This window comes from Phaenicophaeus curvirostris, chromosome 25 (assembly GCF_032191515.1).
Source record: "Phaenicophaeus curvirostris isolate KB17595 chromosome 25, BPBGC_Pcur_1.0, whole genome shotgun sequence".
NCBI classification, from domain to species: Eukaryota; Metazoa; Chordata; class Aves; order Cuculiformes; family Cuculidae; genus Phaenicophaeus; species Phaenicophaeus curvirostris.
The window spans coordinates 4,738,850-4,763,439 of record NC_091416.1 but is presented as its reverse complement, the minus strand read 5'-3'; the positions used below and the strand labels follow the sequence as shown (position 1 = coordinate 4,763,439).

Genomic DNA, 24,590 nt, shown 5'->3' with positions numbered 1-24,590 from the left:
TGGGTGAGTAAGGGGAGAGCCATTGAGTTGTCTCACTTGACTTCATCAAAGCTTTCGACATCTCCCACAACGTCCTTTTAGGTAACCTTAGGAAGTGTGGGTTAGATGAGTGGACAGTGAGGTGGATTGAGAACTGGATGGATGGCAGAGCCCAGAAGGTTTTCATTGGTGGTGCAGAACCTCGCTGGAAGCCTGTGGCCAGCGATGTTCCTCAGGGGTGGGTAGTCAGACCAGTCTTGTTCAACATACTCATCAATGATCTGGATGTGGGAACAGAGTGCACCCTCAGCAAGTTTGCTGATGGTGCAAACTTGCGGAGAAGCCGCTCTTATGCCAGAAGGCTGTGCTGCCATTTAGCAAGACCTGGATGGGCTGGAGAGTTTGGTGGTGAGGAAGAACCTAATGAACTCTGACAAAGACAAGTGTAGGGCTCTCCACCTGGGGAGGAACAACCCCCCTGCACCAGTACAGCTCTGCAGAGAAGGAGCTGGGAGTCCTGGTGAATAAGTTAATGATGAGCCAGCAATGGAGGCCATGGAGTCTGATGCTATGCTGGGGTATTTGGAGGAGAGTATGGCCAGCAGGGTGAGGAAGGTTCTCCTCTCCCTCTGCCATGTCTATGTGTGGCTGCCAATGGAGTCCTTGGTCCTGTTCTGGGCTCTCCATCTCAAAAAGAGAAGAAACAAATGGAGAGAGTCCAGTAGAGGCCATGAATATGAAGGGACTGGAGCATCTCTCTCTTAGGAGGAGAGGCTGAGTGAGCTCAGTCTGTTTAGTCTGGAAAAGGGAAGGCTGAGAGGGGACCTTATGAATATTTAAAGGTAGGGGTCAAGAAGATGGAGCCAGACTCTTCTCAGCGGTGCCCAGTGACAGGACAAGGGGAAATGGGCACAAACTGGATCACAGGAAATTCCACCTCAACATGAGTAAAAACCTCTTTACTATGTGGGTGATGAAGCACTGGAAGCAGCTGCCTGGGGAGGGAATGGAATCTCCTGTGGAGATACTCACACCTGCCTGGGCGTGTTCTTGTGCAACCTGATGGAGGTGACCCTGATTTAGCTGGGGAGTTGGACTAGATGAGCTCCAGAGGTCTCCTCCAACCCAGACCATTCTGTGATTTACTGTAATCCTAACCTACTGATGCTGCAGATCCAGCAGGTGCGTTGTCTTATACATGCTCTGTTTTGCAAACAAGAAATATAGGGATGAATTTTGTGCCTACTTCGTGCATCAAGTATGTTTATGGCATGTAACAAACATCAATGGAGATACTTGTGTCTATCATATGATGTGTGTACGCTGAAAATGTGCTGAGGGTGGGGTAGGAGGAAGAAATGCATTTGGCTGGTTTTGTTTTCAGAATGGCAAGTGTGGGATTGTAAGCGTAAATGGCAAAGCCAGCTGGAGGAGATGCTTTTCAGCTGTTTACGAAGTATTGTGCAAATAGCCCTCTTTTGGAGATCAGGATGAAAAATGGCATTTGTCCTCAGGCATTTGCTAATTGAAGGAATGAGCTCTATCAGTTACGTTGCTGCTGGTGGTGTAGTTACTTGAGGTGGTGGACAATAAGACTATTTATAAAGCAATTACTACGTGCTTATTAAAAAATGAATTTACCCACCATAGGCAAGAATCTCTTTTGTCCTGTCATTTTAGTAGCTTCCAGGAGTTCAGAGTTAGTTTTGGTGGTTTTCATTTGGCCTTGTGCAGAATAAAAGTCGAAAAATCATTTTCTGGCAGGCATTTCTTCTCTCAGTGTTTTTTGTAGGACAGAGAAATGTTCTGTCTCTTGCTATTCTGTAAAGAAAAGAAGAGGGAGATGACAGTTCTTTCAGGATTTGTTTTAGTTGTCCTAAATATGTAACAGAAAGCAGAAATACTTAAGACTATTCCACTTCCAGCCATGCTGCTGGTACAAAATAACGAGCTATGGGTAACATAATTTATTCTCTTTAGGCACAGGAAATATAGGAGCTCAAAATTGAATCCGTCCCAAAGAGCAGGCAAGTCATGAGCTGGGAACCACTGCTTTTAGCCAGACGAATTTTAATTGGAGTCAGGCCATCCTAGAAAGGACAATACAGCACTTGCTAAAGCATTTGAACAAAGGCCCAGGTGGGAAGCCAATCCACATAACCCATGCTCACAGAAAGGGCACTGCACGTATTTTAGGAGTTTGAGACTCAAGCCTGAGCGCTTCTGATTAGGTAAAGCTGTCCTTTCCCAGACTGACTCCTTTTTTGTGCAGTAATTTGCTGCATCCTCCTTGAATGAAATGAAAAATGACTACTATTGAGAGTCTCAATGACTGGACTGTAGGGTTTCCTGTAACAAAATGTGGTTCCTTCTGTTAATTTTGTTTGCAATTCTTTATTTTGTCTGGGTGCAGAATGGAAGCAAATACCAACACCTTGATGTTCGCGTACTTCAACTTGTCCTGTTCCTTGTGAATGTGGATTTTTTTTTTTTCCTTTCAACTATTAACACCTTGTGCTTCGAGGACTATGCTTGCTCAATGAGAAAAGCTTTTTGTTTGTGGAAGTTCCTTCATATTTTCATGGAGATACAGGTCTGTTCTTCAGAACTGTCCGCTGAGACCTGATTTTCAGTGCTGGAGGAAAGGGGCTCTTTCAGTCATTTGTACAAATCTAAAAATTCCAAGAGCATTGTGCAGGACTGCATGCTGCAAGGCATGATTACTGCTGTGCTTATCACTTGTCAAGGGGTGATCTGGAATCCAGCTCTTTGGTGCTATTTGCATGTGGTTTAGCAGCGGGAAGCAAGGATTTGTTGTAATCTTAATTTTTTTGCTCTTGGGTCAAATAAAAGTTAGGCATAATCAGATTTTCTATGAGAACCATGAGAGGTTGTTACACTTGTGTAGGCGGTGGGTTTTCTCTTCCCAAAGAGTGAAGTTTTCTCTTCACTTGAGTGAAATTTTGCACCGTGGTTGGATTCCTTGAGCTGGTGTGCAGGCTTCTGTGTGCAGATCTGCTTAAACACAGCAAGCTTGACTGACCCGAGCTACTGAGGCAGAGATTGCAGCTGGCTGGGGAAGAATGTGCTGTTCAGAGACCTTTTGTACTTTGACTTGTTCTCCTGTGGTTAATGGTGTGTGCTGTGAGCTGTGACCCATTAGGTGAGTGCTGTACAGGTAGAGAAATTCCAAGGGATTTGGCCAGAATCCCTTAGCTCCCTTCACACACAATGTATTTAGTGCAAACCCAATATCAAACTCCTATGGAAATTCATTCTAATGGGCTGCTCTATGTTTTGTGAGGACTGAATTTAATTATCTGTCTTAGATGCCCTCCTTTTGATTGAGGAAAAAAGGAGCTTCCTTTTCAGACGCTCAAGCGGAGAGGTCTTGAACAGTGTAAATAAGCAGAGCAAATAATTCACTCAGTTCTAAACTCCAGCTGAGGAAAAAGGTCCTGAACTTCTGCCTTTTTGCCATTTTCTGATGAATTATTTATTATTGCGGAGCCCTGATGCTGATTTCATTTGTTTTGCTCACTGTCTTTTGGTTCAACTGTCCTCTTTAGTTTGGAGGAAGAGCAACACCTGAAGAAGTTAACTGTGAAAGTATTGTCCTAATGCTGAAAAAATACTTAATGTGCTGCGCTATTTGAATAATGTCTGACAATAACTGGAATTCTGGATAGTTTCTGGAGAATCTGTGTTTTGCTTCTGTGTACGAGGCCAAAACTTAAATGCCCAGTTACGTGTGTTACTCTGTTAGTGAGAATTCGCAGGTAGAAGCCTTTCATGGTTATTGCTAACATAAAAATTATTTCTTTTAGAAAGAAAGGCACAGACAGAGATAGGTTAACATCTAAGCAGAAAGCCCTGTCAGAATCAACCTTCTTTTCAGCCTCTTTAAATGACTGGCAACTGGGGTGTAACGTAATGTATTTTACATGTTGTGCTCAGCTCTGGTACAAGAGGCTGGTTACAACATGGCTAAAACCTATTGTAACTTCATTCTGTCCCTTGTTGTTACCCACGTTGATGACAATGATGTGATTCCAGTAGGAGCTGAGAGTCCCTCCTCTGAGTATTTGGATCAAGTCACCTTCTGTAACGCACTTAGCCTGTGTAGTGCTTTGCGGTGTAAGTACATTTACACCTAAATCTTAATTTAGAGGATGATTATCTCTGACTAAAATGACAGACGTGTTAGTCTTATCCCAGAGGCTGGTCCAGTTCATGTAAGTTAATCAAAAGTTAATTTCTTGGTGACTTGACGCTTGAAATAAAGCACTTGTGTTATTTTTGGTCAGATTATAATGAAAACTGTTCTGTTCAATGGTCAGGTGGCGTGGAAATGACATGCTGAGCCCTCTGGGGTAAAAACGCATTGATGTTCCTTTGCAGCATGTCTTTTGGGAGATGGGGGAAGAGGTACTGAGACAGTCATCAGGATCTGTGGTCATTAAATGATGTGCCCAACTGCTTTCTGAATTGGGCTGCCACAAGAGATTGTGGCAAGTCCCGCATAAACGTACTGAGCAGGGAAGAACTGGGGAAAGCACGGGCTATCGGAGCGTCTCCGTCTTGCTTTGTAATATATAAGGTATCAGCCTGTTGCTGGTATTTCTCACCCCACAGCCTGTGAGATTCTTGTCTGTCTTGTAACATAGTCCTTGGGTTTCGGAGAACAACACATGCAGGTCGGATCATGTATCCAAAATAAAAATTGTGTATGTTCAGATGTTAGCAACTGCTGCTTGGTAGTGAACGACTTAAAGGGGCAGAGCTGTAGGTCAGTAAAGTAAGGATGATGAGACAGTAGATGTTCCTTGCGTGTATCCACTAGTCATCAAACATCAAATTGTAATAGACCTTATTTGAATTTAATATGCAAAGACCAAAGGTGGCTAAAGTCCTAGTGTAAGGAAGTGTTGCAATTTCAAAGATAACACTGCTGCTCTCACAGAAAACCATTGGAAAACCATGGAGAAATATATTTGTTTTTAAATTAAATTCTCTAAATCATTCTAGAGCTTTCACAGAACCCCCCCATACCAGTTCTGGAATTTGAAAATTGCAGTTTTGACCCAGCAGGGGCTGTGCTGCTGTGGGCACGGCAGGTTTCTCACACAGAAGCTGCAACTTTCAGCTGTGTGCACGGAGAAGAAAGCAAGTTAAACCTGCTGTTGAGCTGGTGGAAAAGGGGATTTTGGATGGGAAGATACGGCTTGAATTTTTCCAAATCTGTAGGCACAGTAGTCTCCCTGCCTGATCTGGCAGAGCTTCTGCAGCGAGATACTGTGCATCTGAATGACTTCGTTAGCATTCTGAAGAAGCCATATACATTTCCTGTGTTTAAAAAGTATTAGTTTTAATTAAGACACTGTTTTCTTACAGTGTGCTCTCTGTACCTTCTCCTACTTGGTTTCCTTTTACCAGGGATGACATTTAGCTGTCCCTTAAACATAGGGGAGTACCATTATGGTGATGACTGGCAAAGAATCTGGGCTGGCATTTGTTTACATTTTTCATTCAGCGAAGGGATTTCTATTTTTTCAGAGGATTTTTCTTTCTTTTTTGCTTAATTCATAAATCCTCTTCTGAGGATACTGGGAAACCTGGAATGCAGGAGCAGGAGGAAAGTAGAGACTGTTGATCAACCTGAAGTATTGACAACTATTTGCTGCTTTAATGAATCTGTCATTAGATGGATCATTGAGCTATAGGAGCAGTCATTGAAGAAGGATCTGGGCTCTCAAGGAAGCAATCAAATTGTGCTGTGTGTACAGAAATAGTGCTCTATCAGGGTTGGTATTTTCACCTTCTGGATCAGGTGTTTGAGGAGTTTCTCTTATTACATAGCTTCTCTTCTTTCTAAGAGCATCAGACAGGTGGCCAGCATCCTTTCTCTAAACTAAAAATGCACTAAAGAATGCTGGAGTGCAAATAAGTGTTGCTTACTAATCACAAAAGTACTTGGAATTAAAGTGATAGTCCCTGTGCATGTGAACCCGCTTCTAAGTGGAAAGATTCTCATGGCACAGCCTTGGAGAATTATTTTCCATTTCATGTGGAGTGGGAAAAGATCCTCTGTCTTACTAAAATGAATTCCACTAGTGTTCCATGAATCTGAGGGTGAAGAAATTGTACTGGCATGGCCATGGCAACAAAAAGCAAAATGGTGAAAGGGCCAGTTTTTCTTTGTCAAAGAAAGAGATTACTAAAAGCTACTATTGCCCAAAGCAACGTACTACAAGTCTCTTGTTGATTAATTAGACAACATCTGTGGGGCTTTTGAGGGTTTGCAGTGTCCACGGTGCTATTTATTACAAAAGAAAGCATGCAAAAAGTGCCAACTTTCACCCTTCTTATTTGCATTTATTTTTGTCATTAAATGAGAATCTTGTGTAGTTGATAAAAGATTCCACAGGACATCAAGCTCATTAATATATGGAGCAAAACTTCTTTATGATAGCCTTCAAAGAGCTACTAATCCTTTCCACCACAGATGCACATACTCATGCTTGGTTAAAATGTAGGATTGATATTGTGGGGTTTTGGTTGCCACATGCCACGAGAAGATGGTGGAAGTTCAATTTTCTGCATTAATAGGTAGCCAGTGAGGTTATGTACAGGTGGCTCCTGAATGTGTGGTGACACAATAGGCTCTTGATCAGGGACTGCAGGGAGAGGATGAGGGGGGGCGGTTTAGAGCTGAAAGAGGGGAAATTCAGATGAGATCTTAGGAAGAAATGTTTTGCTGAGAGGATGAGGAGGCCCTGGCCCAGGTTGCCCAGAGCACTGGTGGCTGCCCCATCCCTGGAGGGGTTCAAGGCCAGGCTGGATGGGGCTTGGAGCCCCTGATCCAGTGGGAGGTGTTCCTGCCCATGGCAGGGGGTGGGACTGGATGGGCTTTGAGGTCCCTTCCAATCCAAACCATTCCATGATTCTATGAAATCACGGCAACAATGGCTGAAACATTCGTGTTCAGGTTTCTCTGTATCGCAGAGGAGGAAGAAAAGGTATCAGCCATTGAGAGGCAGAGAAGATGCACAGCTGCTCAAGCAAGCCTTCAAATATGGAATATAAAACATTTGTATTATGTTTAATCTGGTGATTTCTGTTTCTTAGACTTGAAGAAACTGCTTTATTTACTTTTCAGTGGTGTTTGCAGTAGGCATTCTGATTGTCTGTGTGCACCTGATGCATTGATACCGAGGCGAGAGGAGCTCCAGATATTGATTTGAAGATTTGCTGAAGCTGTTAACTCACAGGATGAGTGGAGTAGAAAGGACAGCACAAAGCTGTAGAATATGGCAGTTGTGTTTTGTTTTGTTTTAAATGCTCACATTATTGAAACGTTTCCTTCCCCCTTGTTTCTGCTGTCAAAGCTTCCCTTGCGACGTGTTTAGTTATCTGTGGTGTTGATGGCAGTTTTTGATATTCTAAGTTCTTGTGAAGCTTATTTTCAAACAAAACTGAGGAAGTCAAGGCAAGAATAATTATTTTGATGTGGATTGACAAATGAGTATTTTCTAACCTGAAACTAATATTTGTAAGGGTTCAGGCTCTCGAATAATGAAAACAAAAGCTGTGTCAGGTTGATTTAGAGATGTGTGGGGTTTTTTTCTGCACTCTTAAAATTCACATAACTTAATTCTGGTCATTCCCTTAGAGAATTAAGTTCTCTGTCACCTTTCCACCTGAAAATACAGCTTCAGTCAGGAGCATTTAATTAAGCTCGGGGGATCTTGATGGAGATTCTGTCATGCTGTTTTCTCAGATTTGGTTTTATTACCAGAATTTTGCAAACCTTTTCCTGTTGCTGCTCTTCCTCCCAGTGCTTGGCCCTTGGTAGAGCTTCTGTATTAAATGCCTGGGAATCTTCCATGTGTCTTTCACCTGGTCTGAAATTTGTTTTGCATGTCTAATTGTCTTTATGTGGTGTCTTTGTTTCTGGACCTGAGACCATCCATCACCTACTGTCATTTTGGAAGCAGCGTTGCCCTCCAAGAATTATTTTATCGGCTTTCACTCACCTGAATCTGAGCTAAGAAAACCAACCAGCCTCGCAGTTCTGCTGCCACTTGTTGCTGCTGCCTTTTTAGCTATCCCACAGCCCCTCTTCTTCTCTGAGAGCAGTCGATGGGGCCATAAAAAACCGAGTTGTGAAAGAAGGCTGAAGTCCAAGTTTGCTCGCTCGCTCCCTGCACGGGGTGGGCTGTCCGAGCAGGAAGGTGGGATGAGGAGATAGCCTATCCTATTGGCTTCAACCGAAGGCTGTTTTGCCTCTGACCCTTTTTCATGCCATTGATTTGTGGCAGCAGCATATTTGGTAATATAAACCCTGTCTCGTGGGATTAAGAGTGCAGCTACCCTTGCAACAGCTGCCTGCGTATGTCTTGCCCGCTACAGAAAAAGAACATGCTGCTCCTCCTACTCTTTCTCCTGATATTATCTAGTATTGTTCCTTCCCTCCCTCTCTTTGTTTCTCTTTCTGACCTCCTCACAGCTCCACGCCGCTCCACACTCCATGCTTGCTTCGTCTCTTGAGAAGACCACAGCTGAGTTTCCTAGCGCAGCCCCAGGAGATTTTCTTTCCCGAGCAAAGAGGACAGAAGGCAAAGAGGGGGGGAAGCTGAAAGCGAGCCAAGTGGTTGCTGGCAGCCCTGGTCTTGCTGCTAAACCTACTGCTTTCAGAGAGACAAGGCAGGGGAAGGACCTTGATAGAGACGAGAAGGAGAAAAGAAACTTGAAACTGGCTTCCCTTGTGGCATGTTTGTGTCCTGAGCATCCCCTCCCCACCCTGCTGTTGGTTAAATGAGAGCACGTGAAGACCATGAGGTTTCCTGCTTGAGAAGGAGGGCAGGACTGGGCTGGGTGAGGGAGGAGGAAGGCAAGTTGTGGTTTTGTGGTGTGGTTTACACTGAGATCAGGGCTAGTTTGCCTGGGGGTGGGAGCAGAAAGAGAAAGGGCATCTGATGCCAGCTGCCAATATGACCGAAACCCTGCAGCTCCCAGCACTGCAAGTCCCCGAGCAGCAGGTGGTGGAGGGTGGCTGTGCCTGGTCCAGTTCGTCCACCCCAACCCTGCGCAGGAAGCGCTTCAAGATGAGGCGGATGAAGAATGTGCAGGAGCAGAGCCTGGAGGCCAGCAGGTATCAGGATTCTCCTTCCTCCAGCAAGGAATACCTGCAGCTCCCATCCATTGAAATCACCCCCTCCAGTGATGAGGACACTCCCTGGTCCAACTGCTCCACACCCAGTGCCTCCCCGCGGCGCAAGCGCTTCCTTCTTCGGAAGTGGCTGCGTGTGAGAGAGAAGAAGGAATACAGTGAGAGCAGGTATGTTTTTGGCCACTTTTCCTTCCGTGCTTCCAAGAAGAGCCTTCCCACCATAGGTAGGTAGGGTCTATGGTTCCCCTAGAAATCCTGGCGTGACTCCACTGGGACGTTGTCCTCACCAGTTGGCTGGAATGGGTAATGTACTTGGTTGGACTTAATGCCAGACCAAATGGCCTAATCCTAATGTGCCAACAGTATGTGTGTTGGATCCTAGCACTGATGCTTCTGGACTTGTTCATGGGCCTCTGCCTACCTTCTGTAGGTAATACGGAGCCCGTGAAAAGAACTCGGTTCTGAATGAGGGAGACTGTCCTGAGAGAATGGGTGATAAAGTGTGATTTGGTTAAGGTCTCCTGAAGAGACCCTTGAAGGAGAGAGGAGGTGACCTCCCTGCTGGGATAACCAGGGCAGGGAGTGATGATGCCAAACCTATGTCAGTGTTGGTTTTGGTGATGCTTGTTCTTACTGCTCAGACCTCTAAAATCCTTCCTTCAGATGGGAGAATGTGAGGATGAGAGAGAAATCAAGTAGCCTTGTGGCTAGCAGGGAGGTCTACGTGTCGAGATGTCTGGATTCAGTTCTTGGATGTTTTCCAGACTTGAAAGTTACCTGGTAATTTGGCTCATGGAACCCTCCAAGAGCTTGTCATCGCAGGACAATTACTGCTCAGGGAGTTACCGTGTGGCCACATGAAGAAAAAAGCTGCACTTTGTGTAACCCTCTGAGGGTGCAGTCAGGGTCTACAGCATGCAGCGTAGTTTACCTTTAGTGGCAGAGTGGAATAATTGACTTTTCTGAAGGCCCCAAACCCACAAAACACTTCTAAAGGTTTCTCTGAGAAATGAGTGCATTATAAATGGTTGTACCAGCTTGGCGTAGACCAGTTTTTCTTTTATTGCTTTGCAGCTACCATAAAGCCTATTTATGCTTGAAAATACGTCCTGTACTGTGATAAAAAAGCAACTTCATTATTATCCTTTCTGCACCCAACAGACTGGGGTGACTCCCTTACTGCTGTGTTGATGTAGTCTTTATAGGACAAAGGTTTTTTTTCTTTTACTAATGCCCAGTCTAATTATGCGGAAAGTCTTCATGCTTGAGATCCTTTTAGCAAAGTCAAGCTGTCATTTTATTAAGCTTTGGGGAAGCTTTGTCAATAAATGCATGTCATCAAGGATTTGGTAATGCCTCTTTTGGAAAGTTAACATCGCACACTATAGCTTGATTAAATATTACTGATTTTCACTGAGCTGTGGTGGTGTAAGTGGTGGTTCAGTTGTAGCATAGAAAGCAGAGTAAGGGTAACGCAAAGGGCGTTTTCTGTAGGGTCAGAATCCCAATGTTCAGATCTGAGGTACAATAGAGGGGATGACTTTACAGCTGAAGGGTTTAATTTGGACTTAGTGGTGGTGAATGTGTTTTGAGACAGAGGCCAAGACACGTTTCTTTCAGTGTGAATACATAAGAACACTTAGTTCATTTGTGTGCACGTGATATCTCCACGGCTATGCTGACAGCTTTCTGCTTATTCATCATTAAGACATTTCTGCTTTAATCCTGGTTATGTTTTTGAAGCAGTGACTGGAAAAAGGCTGAAGTGGTTGATAGATTAGGTGGCATTAGCATACCAAAGCCAGCATGGCACCTTCTTCATCTGTAGCAGGCTACCGAATCCATCCTTTTTGCAATGGGAAACATGACTTTTTCATGTGGAACTTTTTCCTTTTTTAGTCCAGAAGGGAAAAAAAAGACCCACAAAGTTTGCTGGTTGCTTTGTGCTGAGCCTCTGGCTTTGCAGAATGCAAAGATCGTCATTGAGCTTTCAAAACTCAGCAGGCACGGAAACAACACAGAGAAAGCAGAATCTGTGGGGAATTAGTCACAGAGCGATGAACCCTAAAGGATTTTGTGGCATTAATTTGAAAGAGACTCACAGCTAAAGCTGTGTGGCAAACCTTACCGTGCCCTGGCACTGTTGCATGTGAGCCCCCTGCTCTAGCAGGGAGGAGGCTGGTGTAGGGGAAGGCAGACAGGCTGTGCCTGCTTCAGACATCATCTGGAGCACTGGCTCTTTCTTGCTGCTCTTCTATGTCCTTGCTGTTTGTGACAGATGCTAGTAATGTCATTAACTGTACTATTAACTCGTTTAAGGACAACAGGGACTACTCTATGGCAGTGGAGGCTGAGGCGGTTAAATCGTAGCATAGAATCACAGAGTAGTTAGGGTTGGAAGGGACCTTGAAGATCATCTAGTTCCAAGCCCTCTGTGATGGGCAGGGACACGCCCCACTGGATCAGGCTGCATCATTAAGGTTGGAAAAAACCTCTAAGATCATCTAGTCTAACTATCAACCCAACACCCCTGTGCCTGCTGAACCGTGTCCCAAATTGCCACATCTACATACCAGCCAGGTTTTTCTCCAAGAATTCATCTCAGGGCTGAGCTACACCAATTCTGTTTGAACTGTCCAGCTGGATAATTGCAAGATGATTGTGTCTAGTATTGCCGAGGTGGTCGATGTGCCACATATCTGGGAGCACAGGCACGCAATTAAGTGCTAAGGTTCCCAGATTTTACCTGGAAAAGGGTCAGCCATCAGTGTGCTGTTACTGCCAGAGAAATGAACACAGTCACCCTCTCTTTTGAGTTAAAGTGTTAAGCAGTTCTAAAGTTTTTTTGGAGTCAGGTAACCTTTAGCCCCATTACACAGCCAGCCATCTGCCTGTTTTTGTGGCAGAGCTTTCCCAGGAAAGCTGGTAGTTGGGAATAAACTGCACCAGCTGACTTGTTCCAGTGATGCATGTGTTGCTTACATGCCCCTGAGCAAGAGCAATAGCTCTGTGACCATTAGCATACAGTAAGCATCCAAGTGAATAAATAAATGCTTTTAGGACTTGAAAGGCTGTCTGTAATGCTCCAGGTCTAATGAAGGCTGGCTGCTTTGTTTCATCCGGAACCTCCAGCCTACAAAATGTGCTATATAGCTAGTTAGCTTTTAACAGCCTGGATTATTTTAAGTTTTATTTACCTGCTGGTTCTCTAAAAGCTATTAGGTGGTTAATAGTGAGAGCAGAAGAGAGGCTGTTTGTTTATTTTTGTTAAACAGCAGGATGGCATGCAAGTGCCTTGGTTGCCTATGACACAGTTGTTCAAGGTGAGAGAGCAGTTATGAAGCTATTTCTCAGGGGTAGGAGTTTCCCTGTAACTTGTTCTTGTATAAGACTATCATAGAGCCACAGAATGTCCTGAGTTGGAAGGGACCCACAAGGACCATCGAGTCCAGCCCCGTCCCTGTCCAGGACACCCCAACATTCACACTGTGGGGCTGAGGGTGTTGGCCAAATGCTTCTGGAATATTGTCAGGCTCGGTGCTGCGACTGCTTCTCTAGAAGCTGTTCCAGTGCTCCACCACCCTCTGGGGGAAGAACCTTCTCTTAATGTCCAACCTAACCCGCCTCCCCTACCATTCCCTTGGGTCCTATTATTGGTGACCAGAGAGAAGAGCTCAGCAGCTGCTTCTCCTCCTCCTCCCCTTGTGAGGAAGCTGCAGACTGTGATGAGGTCTCCCCTCTCCTCTTCTCCAGGCTGAACAGACCAAGTGACTTTACCTGCTATGATGATCTATGAACTGTGATGATGCAAACTACAAATTTGGTGCTCTGGGAGGACTCTACAGATGATAAACAGGATTATTTACATAAGGGATGCAGGCAGCTTCTTGCCTATATTCCTCATCCATAATTTGCTGCCCAGGTAATGATAGGAGTTATCTACCTGCGTGCAGCTTTATAAAGTATGAATTCTGCACGCAAGTGCACAATTATTTTAAGGCATGATGGTGTTTCTTTCCTCCGAGGCTGGTAGATGCAATCTGTTAGCATTTTGCTATGCGTGCAGTGAACATGCATTATTGATGTGGGGAGTATCTGCTTGAATTTATTTACTTTTTAAAGCCACCCTTTCTAGTACTGTCTGGAACTGGTCATGACTCTTTAGATCACCTTTGCCTGAAGGACTGTCTGCTAAGATCAGTATTGGAATGAGATCCTGTGCTTCCATCCTTCCTTGCAGAAGCTGAGAGTAAATGAGTGGGCCTTGCACTATCATTGGGCTCCTATGTGGATGTTCAACAACTGTATATATATAGACAGTAGCTGAAATATGGTAAATCCTTCATTCTTGAACAGTTCTGCTTGAGGCATTTATGCTGGGCAAAGGTTGTGTGAGTGTTAATCTGAACATGCTCCCCTACTGGGGGATGAAACAAGCCAGAATGCCAAGGATTGGTGAATAGTTTGAATCATTTTTGTTATTCCTTGCTGAGTTTGTTCTTGCAGGAGGTCCTCTAAGCTGTTGTGTCTACATGCCCACAGTCCTTTCCCAGAACTTCCTTTCCCAGGAGCTTTCCAAGATCACCTGCTTTGTCTTTTATTAGTGCTTGTCCAAAACATAAATCTGTGTGGTCAATCACAGCATCCAGACCAGTTTAGTTAATAATGAAACAGAATGTTGGTGATGTAAGGAGTGTAAAACTTCAGTGGATTTTGCGGATCAGTGGAGAACAGGTTGCACTGTAGCTTTTTGCCGTTCCTAAAGATGAATGTACTTAGTTTGGCCTTCTGCTGGATTCAGGAATGCATGAATCTGGGATCAGGGGCAAAAAGACGAGGTCCTCGCTGGACCCTTTCTCGTCCTTTTGACTTATGTGGCTCTTATCTCGAGAACGGCCTTGGTTTCTATCAGAATAAGTATGAGCAATTGCCTTTCTGCATACCAATGCCCTGTGTTATCACTTCTAGAGAAAAACACTGAAAAACTTGCAGTTACCTTTCAGAAAATGAAGTTACTTAGACAGGACTTGGCTGAAGTCAGAAAACTGATTCTATCTGAGCTCAAACCAGAACAGTCTATCGAAGGACAGCACTTCTTGATGAAGGAGGCTGTTATCCCTTGAAACTTAGGTCAGTGACTCCCAATTCATGTCCCTTATCCTCCTTTCTCCTTCCCCTCCACCTGAGAGTCCCTTGACATTTGTACAGCCACAGCCATTTACGTACCCATGCAACCGTAGTAACATGGTGCTTTTTATGTCAGGAATTTAATTTCCCAAGAACGATGTGGTGCTGCTAGACAGCTGGGATTGGGATGTCTCTTTTTGCTCTTTCGTGAGAAATATGAGGGATGCCATGCTCTGGGCAGAACAAAGAGGGCAGGAGGGGGTAATTGAAACGTGAAGTTGTTGGTTTGTCTTCAACAAGTTCCTAAAGCCCATTATGGGAAAACAGACCTTTTCTTCTGACACACCTGAGGCTTGAAGTTCAATCTAGTTTTATTATCCTGTGTTCATGTTACCAAGGGATTATGGGCAAGAACACGTATTGGGAAGTCTGTTTGCACATCATGGAATTCAGTGTTTAAACTATTCCATTATCGTTATGAATCTTTTAGACTTAATTAAAAGAGTTTTGGCTTAAAATAATACATATTTTGACAATTGAAAAGTACCATTTGAAAGTGATTATGTATTAAATATCTTAACTCACACCAGTAATTGGTACAGCTGTACTTTTTCTGGTGGTAGGTCCTCAGGCAACCTAATTATCTTGTCATATATTTTAAGGCACATAGGTTCAAGTCTTTGTTCTTGCAGCTGTGAGGATGAAAAGAAACCTTTAGTTGTTCAAATGGCCAAAAAGCTTTGTAAATTTTAACAAAAACTGTAATGCAAGTTCACTGTTCTATTGAGTATAACCTGTGTTGATGAAAATACTCACGCATCATGAGATTTCACTAATAGCAGCTTTGAGTTCCAAAACCTGTAGCTGAAGCAGTTGTAGCCTTATATGTGCCTGATTGTCAGTTGTCTCTTATTCTTCTTTAGAGATGCTTAATGTTGAACTCAAAGTCTTCTGAATGCTAGGGTTAATTAGCAAAATGAATACAAAATATTCATCTGGCTTCAGACCTGCAAAATTTCCTAATAGATGTGGGTAACAACGGCCTTCTGAAAGCCACAGACTTTTATGAATAGTTCTGCAAACTCATTAACTGATTAGATCTTCCATGATGAAACCACTTCTTTCCCATTTCTTTGCTCGCCCCATTCATCCATCGCTGTTGAAAAACTTTCCTCCAAATAAAAATCTGCCAAACACACCTGCAGATATAAAAGTATGATGGGCATCACCCACATCTGGAGGGGATAGAAGTCCCAAAAGGCTCCTAGTGTGCAAACATAGATCTGAGAACTTTGTGAAAATTGGACAACTATCTTGTACTAGGTGACCTGCTTAACATTAAAAGCCTATTCATGCATAAAATGATAAGAGATCTTGGCTCTACCTTATCCAGACACTGAAATCTCAGAATAAAATGAGACATAAAAAAAAAGGCAGGAGGACAAGAATAGTACAAAATCTAGCTCGTAACTTTTCCAAGACCAAGAGAAATCATTAAGTATTTAAGATGCAAAAGCAAGTTTTGGAATATTTTTATTTTTGCTGTCTGTTCATGTTCACTTCTGGCAAGATTTGGAAAAGAGGATTCTTTTATGTAGCTGTCTTGTGAGAGTTCATCTATGTATATGTGTATATGGATTATGAAGATAGTAAAAACTGTTTAAAACTTGTAGCAAATTAGAGATGGTAGAAAAACAAGGTAACGAGCATTCTTAGGAATGTGTTTCTTCTGTAGAACAGTAGAGGTTGGGTCATCTGTGGTGGAAATATAGAGCAGATTATTATTCTTCTATTAGAAAGAAATGTTTTGCTGTGAGGGTGGGGAGGCCCTGGCCCAGGTTGCCCAGAGCAGTGGTGGCTGCCCCATCCCTGGAGGGGTTCAAGGCCAGGTTGGATGGGGCTTGGAGCCCCTGATGCAGTGGGAGGTGTCCCTGCCCATGGCTCTACATTTCAACCACTTTGTATGTTGTAGGGAATTAAACATCCACACTGCCTAGTTTTCTGAAGGCTGGAATGGTTTTTCGTTTGTGTGAAAAGCTCACAAACCTTTTCAGAGCTTCCATGCAAAACACTTATAGTGAAACATAGCTCGTGTTGGACACCATCAGTTCAACAAGTGGGTAAAAACTAATTTCTTTTTCCAAGTCTGAGCATGTCTCACTGCTTGTAATTTTGTGTTCACTAGTGTCAAGGGGGTGAGGTGGTGTATTGCCCTGTGTTGCAATATCTTTATTCCGCTAAATTTTAAACCTTGATCGGGAGGGCTTTCTGAATGAGAAATTTAATGATGGGTGGAAGAGCATGAGAAGGTCTAAGGTTCATCTTGTATAGCTCTCCAAAAGTGAACTTTTGCATGGGATTACTGGCATTGTGGGTGCTGCTGCTGGGCTGTGCTATATCCCGAATTCTCCTTTGGTAAGTTTTGTATCTACTTCATCTGTATTGAAGCAGCCAAGTTTGATAGGAGGGATTTTTATGAAGAAACACGCAGCTATAGAATATCTCCTGCAGTGCTTTCTTTTATCCCAAGGGTGATAATTCCTTTGAATAAGGAGGGAAAGCGTGGTTCCTGTTGTGTTTTTTCCGAGTAAGTTCGCTGGGTCATAATTAAGCTCAGAGGCAGAGGAAAGATATTTTTTTGCCTTTTGGGGGCATATTGTTCCAGCTGTTGATTTATAGCTTGAAGCCAATATAGAGTTCCTTTTCTCTGATTATCCTTTCTACAGTGCGACACTTCAGAAAAAAATGACAAAGTATGTGGGTATGGGAGCAGAAAATTAAATCTGTCCCCTCGCTGAGATGTTTACCTGCCTTGGCTCTGATGCTAAAGCTGTGGACTGTGCAGTGGGGGAAGAGTGGTGTGTGCTCTGTGGGACTGTGCATATGTGCCCACACAAGATGCATACCTGTGACTTTTATGCAGTGCAAAGGCTTGAAATCTCTAGCTGCAAGTCCTAAAAATTGCATGGGTTTTGTGGTTTTGTATGTCCAACCTCAAAGGCTAATTTCTGTCTTGTTTGGGGGTTTTATAAATAATAATCTTTAATTACTTTTGAATGCTTCAGCCTGCTCTCCTTTCAATCTTAGCAGCAAGGAACAGTTTTCTGGCTCGTATTCCCAACAGGGAACAAAAATAGTGCCAGTTGTGTTAGGTCTGAAATGCTAAGGGGTCCCCCAAGACAGGTGTTGTGGTGTTCAGAAAGATCATGTGATGTGATGGAGTCCTTGATCTCGGAGAAGCAGCTGGTCGAAATCAGAGTGTTTGAAACTAATAAATGAAAATAAGAATTATTGGCTATTTTCTTTTCAGATGAAACTGCAAACTTCTTCGGCAAAAACTCTGATCTTGAGGGGGAAGAGAGAAGCTCTTGCCTTCTATCCCTTTTTATTTAGAATGAAAGAGAAAAATGGTCTTGTTAAAGGATTGATGTTCTCACCTTATCAACAGTCTTCCAAGTAAACAAACTAAATGGAAGAATGCTTTGTGGGGGGGATGACAGGAATTTTAGGGGTTCAGGTCCCTTAAAAGAGAATATGGGGGTTTCTTACAGCCATTTATTTATACAGAATTGCATAAGAAATGCTGTTTAGTACTAGAATGTGTGGTTCTCATCTGTCAATGAGGTACTTGCTGGTTCTGGTTCCTTCCCTGCTTGGTTGGAGTACAACTAGAGAAGAAAAAAAACTTCCTGTTAATACTTCTTTGAGAAACTAATTTAAACAGAGGGTATTCTTGAAATGGATAAGAGAAGTTAGAGAATGCTTCTTGTGCAACATAAGCAAGTATGTTTTTCCAAGAGATGCGATCCTCCTTGTAGTGGTTAGAACGGTGAAGACCACGTGAAAAAATCAAACCAAACAAGTAGACTTCATTGAAAAATTCTACTGCAGTCCTTTGGTATTATATTTCCCCACAAAAATACAGGTTACTGATTGAGAATTGTTGCTTTTTAGAATGAAAAGTTGTGATTTGGTTCTTTTTGATCCTGTATTCATACTTCTGTGCTTCTGGGATGTGTGATGTGTGGATCTGCATGCGATGCAGTGGAAGCTGTGAATGCAAGCATGCATATATGTAGAATCATAGAATCATAAAATAGTTTGGATTGGAAGGGACCTTAAAGCCAGTTCCAACCCCCTGCCATGGGCAGGGACACCTCCCACTGGCTCAGGGGCTCCAAGCCCCATCCAACCTGGCCTGGATCTCCTCCAGGGATGGGGCAGCCACCCCTGCTCTGGGCAACCTGGGCCAGGGCCTCCCCACTGTCATCGTGGAAGAATTCTTCCTTATGTCTAGTCTAAATCTGCCCCTCTGCAGTTTGTACCCATTGCCCCTAGTCCTGTCACTACAAGCCCTTGTAGACAGCCCATCCCCAGCTTTCTTGTAGCCCCTCCAGGTACTGGAAGGTCTCCCAGGAGCCTTCTCTTCTCCCTGCTGAAGAACCCCAACTGTCTCAGCCTGTCCTCATATGGGAGGTGCTCCAGCCACAACTATATAGCAGAACTAGGTTTATTTGAACAGTTTAGGTCCTACCAACAGTGAAGGCACAGTGTTTTTAGCACAGCCTGTGTGCTCAGTCCCCAGTTTCCCTGGTGGCACCATGCAGCCTGTGCTGGAGCTGGGTTGCCATGGCTCCATAGCCAGTGCTACCCAGGCAAAGTGGATTAAAAATACCCCAGGAACATCTGCTCTGTGCTCTGCGGTGTCTTACCTGAAGGCAGTATCAGATCTGCCACCCAGAAGGAAAGCTCTTGCAAAGAAACGAAGCTGTAGAAATGAGAAGCAAAGAACCCTGATGAGTCCCTGGAGCAGGTGGAGGCTGCTAGAAGGGAAGGAGGCTAACTTTGTAAAATAGATGTGCAGAAAAATCGCCCCTCCTCACCCCTAACAGACATTTGAAGGAGGAGAGTGACATCGTGTGGGCTCAGCATGCAACTCTCCACCAGAAAGTTAGAAGGCTGCTTCTTCCTTAGTGAAAGTTCATTTTACCTGCTGTTGTGTCCTGCTGCCTAGAAGTGGGGGTATATAAACATGCAGCAGTTTGGTGTTTGAATGTTCTTACTTGTAAGATACTGTTCTTGGGTGGCACAATGGAACACTATAAACACTGAGCAAGGGCACTTTGGTGTTTCTGAAAGTGTCACTAAGTGAGGTTAAGAGGCTTCAAACCAGTCATGCTTGTTATAGATCAAGTATGAGCTCATTGTCTTCTATTGCTTTCTCTTTGCACCCTGAAATATGAAGTATGAACCTTGTGTTTTTCTTGTTCTGGCTTTAAATGAGAGCATTTCATAGGGACTTAGGCAAATAGGTGACTTGAGTCACCTTCCCTGGAGGGGTTTAAGGGACGGGTGGACGAGGTGCTAAGGGACATGGTTTAGTGTTTGATAGGAATGGTTGGACTCGATGATCCGGTGGGTCTCTTCCAACCTGGTTATTCTATGATTCTATGAAATATGTCTCATTGTTCTGTTTTCTCTCTTGCATTGCAGCAGTCAGCAGAGCAGTCAGCAAAGCAGCCACGACGATGACTCGTCCCGATTCCTGAGCCCTCATACGCGTGAGGACAGGTAAGTCTGTTCACGGCCACATTACAGGAATGCCTGGAACCACTCAGTGAAATCACATGGGTTGGGCTGCTTGAGGTCCTCATTTTCCCTATATTTTTTCAGTTGTTTGTCAACAAATGTGGTTTACGTTGGTCTTATTAATGTCTAAATGGATGCATTTTTCATCTACTTAAAAGTAGACGTTCTGGGACAAATGCATCCAAATCATGAAGCAGCTTGCATTTTCTTATGGACTCATTCTCCAAAGCTGTAGCTGATGTAGACAGCTTCATCAGACTCTCTGTGTATTGATGATTAGCTGCTCTGATCCTTAAAAATACCCAAGTGAAGATTCAGATGTGGTTCTTGTCCTCAGTCAAGACAATATTGTGCTTGGCCGTTGTATTTCACTTACGATGTGTTGTGACAGTCTTGAGGTATCTACAGCTCATGTGTAACAGCTAAGGGAGAACTGCTGTGAAGTTCTGGGAGGAACTTAAATTCCTTGCACTTTGGGTTGATTAATGACCATTTCAAATTGCAGCATTGGCACAAAAGCCGTTGAAAAACGAATGCTTATTTTAGTGCATGATTTATTATTGTTGCTTTGATCAGAACCATATGATTAAAAATTTTGCTGTATCTTGTAGTTCGTCTTTTCAGCCTGAATCTGCTTTGTTTTCTTTGCTGTGCGTGAACGATGAGCCCTGAGCTACTACCAACGTTCCATCCCTGGCTGGGTTCCACAGGCCTGTTTACTTACTAACATCCTTGGGTCCAGCATTACATCTGGACTTGGGTTTCTGAAGTTCCCATTATTTTGTTACTGCATTGCATGGTGGAGTTCTGTTGTGTTTTACTTAAGTGAACTTGTGACTTGGGGTTATGGTTGAGCCCTTAGAAGGGCATATGCTGAGATTTGGCAACTATTTCCTTTGTGCTGCTGGGTGGTGGATTTAAAAAAACAACTGAATGTGGTGTCATAAAAATCATTAAAGCTGGCAAAGACCTCTAAGCTCATCCAGTCCAACCATCAGGTCATCACCATCATGCCTACTAAACCATGTCCCAAAGTGCTACATCTCCATGCTTTTTTTTAACCCCTCCAGGGCTGGAGTCTCCACCACTGCCCTGGGCAGCCTCTTCCAATGCTTCACCAGTCTTGCAGTAAAGAAATATTTCCTAATATCCAGTCTAAACCTCCCTGGCAAACTTGAGGTCATTTTATCTTGTCCTATACATTCCTACTTGGGAGAAGAGACCAGCTGACCAGCTTGCATGCTTGTATCTGGGCATAGAAGAGTGTTGTTTCAGGTCTGTTAGTCAGTTATTCCACATAACCTCTCTCTGAGGTCAGAGGTCTTTCCCTCTAACTGCATAGTGGGGCACATGTTTACTGAACTTGGATTCCCCTCCTCGATGTCAAAGGCTTGGGGAAGAATTGAGCAGCAGCTGAGGAGGCACCTGAGGAACCGGCTCACTTGAGAGAACTGCCTGACCCTGAAGAGCTAATTAATATCCCAGGAGTTTGGCTCAGAATTAGGACTTCCTAGTTGTAGCTAATGTTTTCCTCCATATGTTTCACTCCAATTATCAGTCTCTCTGGTGCTGCAGAGCGTGGTGTAATTGGCCAGTGAGGAGCAGTGTTTGCGACTGGGAAATAAAGAATCTGACAGCAAAGCAGATGGGTGCTTAGGTCATACCAGGGCTTCATCTGTGTAATGCCTAATGCCTGTTATACCATTGAATCGGAGACTTCATAGGTTTAACACATTTAGGCTGCATTAATACTCAGATGGGGGAGATTTCTGGACAGAGCAAGAAGGGAATCATTTGGAAGCGCTGCCTATTTCAGATATAAGCTAAGCTGGAGCCTTCAGACTGCTCAGAATATCTTCTTGGCCTGAAGGGGCATGTTTTAGGTGCAGCACAATTGGATCTCAGGCTTGTTTTGGCAGAGCCAGGGTGATGTTAAGCCTGCTGAGCTCTCTTAATGGGGACCTGCAACATTCCTGCTGCCTGGATTTAATGCGAAGTAAGTTTTGTTTTCACTGATCCTAAAATGCCCTGTTCTGAGGGCTGCTAAATTTCCTTTGCCACTTTGTTTTTTAACTCCTTTACTAATATAATTGTCTCAGGCTCCCCTGGTGTAGCATCCCTTTAAGCACCAGTGACCTCTGCTCACCAAACTTAATCAAAACATAATTCCAACACATTTTGACTTTCATACAAGACGGGAAGCTGGATGTGAATTAGTGAGAACGTTAACATAGCCTTGGAGAGCTTGCTAGTTCTTATTCCTGCCAGCAAATTTCAAGGTTGTTTCTGAGACACCTTGAACACGCTAATCTTGAAAACTGAATGTGGACAACGTCTCTTGCTGCTCTTGTGGTATTTCATAGAATCATAGAATAACCAGGTTGGAAGAGACTCACCAGATCATTGAGTCCAATCATTCCTGTCGAGCACTAAACCATGTCCCTTAGCACCTCGTCCACCTGTGCCTTAAACACCTCCAGGGAAGGTGCCTTAAACACCTCCAGGGAAGGTGACTCAACCACCTCCCTGGGCAGCCTGTTCCAGTGTCCAACTATTTCTTGAACCACCAACAAAAGGTCCTCCACCCACTGGTTTGGAGCTCTCTGCTTCTGTTGCAGGCAGTTCTGGTCACTTGATCAACTGACTGTTGTACCGACGCTCTTAAAAACCCCCAAATCCAAACAAAACCACAACCACCCAGGATTTCAGCAATTGCGAAAGTTGTGATAAGCTGAACAAAGGAGAGCAGAGGAAGGGAGAGCAAGAAACCATGCGGTATGAATGGAGAGGTGCACCTTCTCTTGGCGTGCTGCCTCTGATAGCACAGGCAGAAGGAGCCTGTGCTGCACTTGAAAGGATTTGAGCAGGGAGCAAGGATCTGCACCAACCTTAGAACATCTGGGAAAGTGCTGAAAGAAGCTATCCCAGCCAAAAGTAAAGGGATGCTGAGTTGCGAAGTTGTCTTTGGGGAAAAAAAAAAAATGGAGAGGAATATGAAACCTAGACTAGGCAGAGGCAAGGTCTCAGCTGCCTGCCTGCTCTTACTGTAAAAGATGGCTCTGGTCGTGCTGCTAGTGGAGTTAACTTCTCAGTGATGGATTTTCGAGGACCAAGCTCCAACTCTCAGGCCTCTTCAATTAAGACTGAGGATTTTGTCCTGCTGCTGGTAGATGCATTCAGTGCTCTCTAGCAATTCTTTTTCTGGAGGTGTGAGTGCTGCTGTTGGCTTGTGTGTTGTGAAGTCCTGCCATGGTCCAGAACCCACACCTTGAAAAGGTGTCCTGCAGCGCAGCAGTGAAACAGGTCTGCCATCTCTGTGTATCTTCTCTGAGGAAAAAGCTTTCCTTCCGTAAAGTCATGTAAGTTGTGTCTATCATGCCTGGTTCCTTATGCTGAGAGGGCGCTTCTACAGGTTTTATTTTGTCTTGAGGTAACTGTGTGCTTTGTGGGTATTTTTAAAGTCACAGAGGGGCAAGTGAGTGGGACAGGCTGGAAAGAGTCAGGTTTTGTATGAACTTTGGTGATTAAGTAGAAGCCGGCTCTCTTTCCAGCACTCTAGTTGCCTGAGTGAGTTTGGGTGAGTTGTTTTGTGTTGCTATTTATGAAATAAGGAGATTCCATTTTTGACCTCACAGGAAAATAGAGGTGGTGAATTAAGTCTGAGTGGCTCAGGTGCTGGAACACCCCAACTGTGTAAGTACAAAGGCACAGCTGAGTTACGTAGTGTCCGAAGAATTGCGTTCGTAATAGAAGCTTGACTTAAAGTCATTCCAGGAGTGGGTAAGGTTGGGGTGGAGATAGCCAGAGATTTAGGTGAGATGCATGCATACAACAGACTCTAATCACTGTAACGAGACAAGAGTTAATTACCTTGAGCTTTCATCTATAATAAGTCCAAGATCATGCGCCTGTTTCTACTTGGTCCTAGGACTTCTTTGTCACGACACTGAAGCACCCATCAGGTTTAGGATGCCAAGTATCTTTTAATCAAGAGTAAAAGTTAAGCTACTGAACTGGAGGAAAAATCCGTAGACTAGTGTTCAGTTTGAGGAGGAGATGGACTAGTGAAGAGAAGTGCATGGAAAGCACAAGGATGGAAAGCAAGAGGCTGGAGGGAAATGGAGGGGAGAGAAGTGGCTGGCAGTTTACAAGAGATCATATCACAATGATTTATATTAGAGATAATATTGAAATGGTGAAGAGCACTTAGGTTTAAAATATCAGAGTTTGATATGTAGTACTTCTTGCCTGCAGCTCAATTAGCCTCTTAATCTGATAGTTCCAGGGCTGCAAGGCTTGTTTTTCCTTTGCGTAAGCTAATAAGCATTTCTCAAATAATGGATCAACATTCACGAAAGAGCTTGCAAGGAGATTGGGGAGCAGCTTAAGGCATAGGCAAGTTTAAGAAATTCTGGCCACTGCTTGGATTCTTAGGAAGTTGTATAAAGAACAGAAAGGATGTCAAGCTCTGAAAATGTGCCCGAATGACATCCTTGGGGTGTGTGTAAGAGGTCAGGATAAATTCCTTATTTTATTTATGTACCCAGGGCTTGCTTATGCTGCATCTTCCTAGGCGGTGTCCCTTTCCCCTTGATAGAAAGAAGCTGGCACTAAAGTACTGTGCCCCTGTTTGCCTGCAAGTGGAGGCACAGCAAAGATTGCAATCTCTGCAGCTTCGGGGAAAGCGGAAGGTTTTTTTCCATTGCTTGGGGCAGCTGAAAAA

General features: G+C 43.9%; 1 protein-coding gene across 14 annotated transcripts in view; it reads left to right on the top strand.

Moving 5' to 3' along the window:
- Window positions 1-24,590, top strand: part of GRAMD1B (GRAM domain containing 1B) — a 127,150-nt gene that overhangs the window by 10,583 nt on the left and 91,977 nt on the right. For 4 of the 14 annotated variants that reach the window (XM_069876484.1, XM_069876482.1, XM_069876481.1 and 1 more), the window contains exons 1-2: window positions 8,365-9,319; window positions 19,772-19,849. In XM_069876484.1, the coding sequence (XP_069732585.1) occupies window positions 8,958-9,319; window positions 19,772-19,849 (440 nt within the window). In that variant the 5' untranslated portion in view covers window positions 8,365-8,957. Of the gene's footprint in view, window positions 1-8,364; window positions 9,320-19,771; window positions 19,850-24,590 lie in introns of those variants that run through there. The other 10 variants (XM_069876490.1, XM_069876487.1, XM_069876486.1 and 7 more) reach the window with 5 other exon arrangements.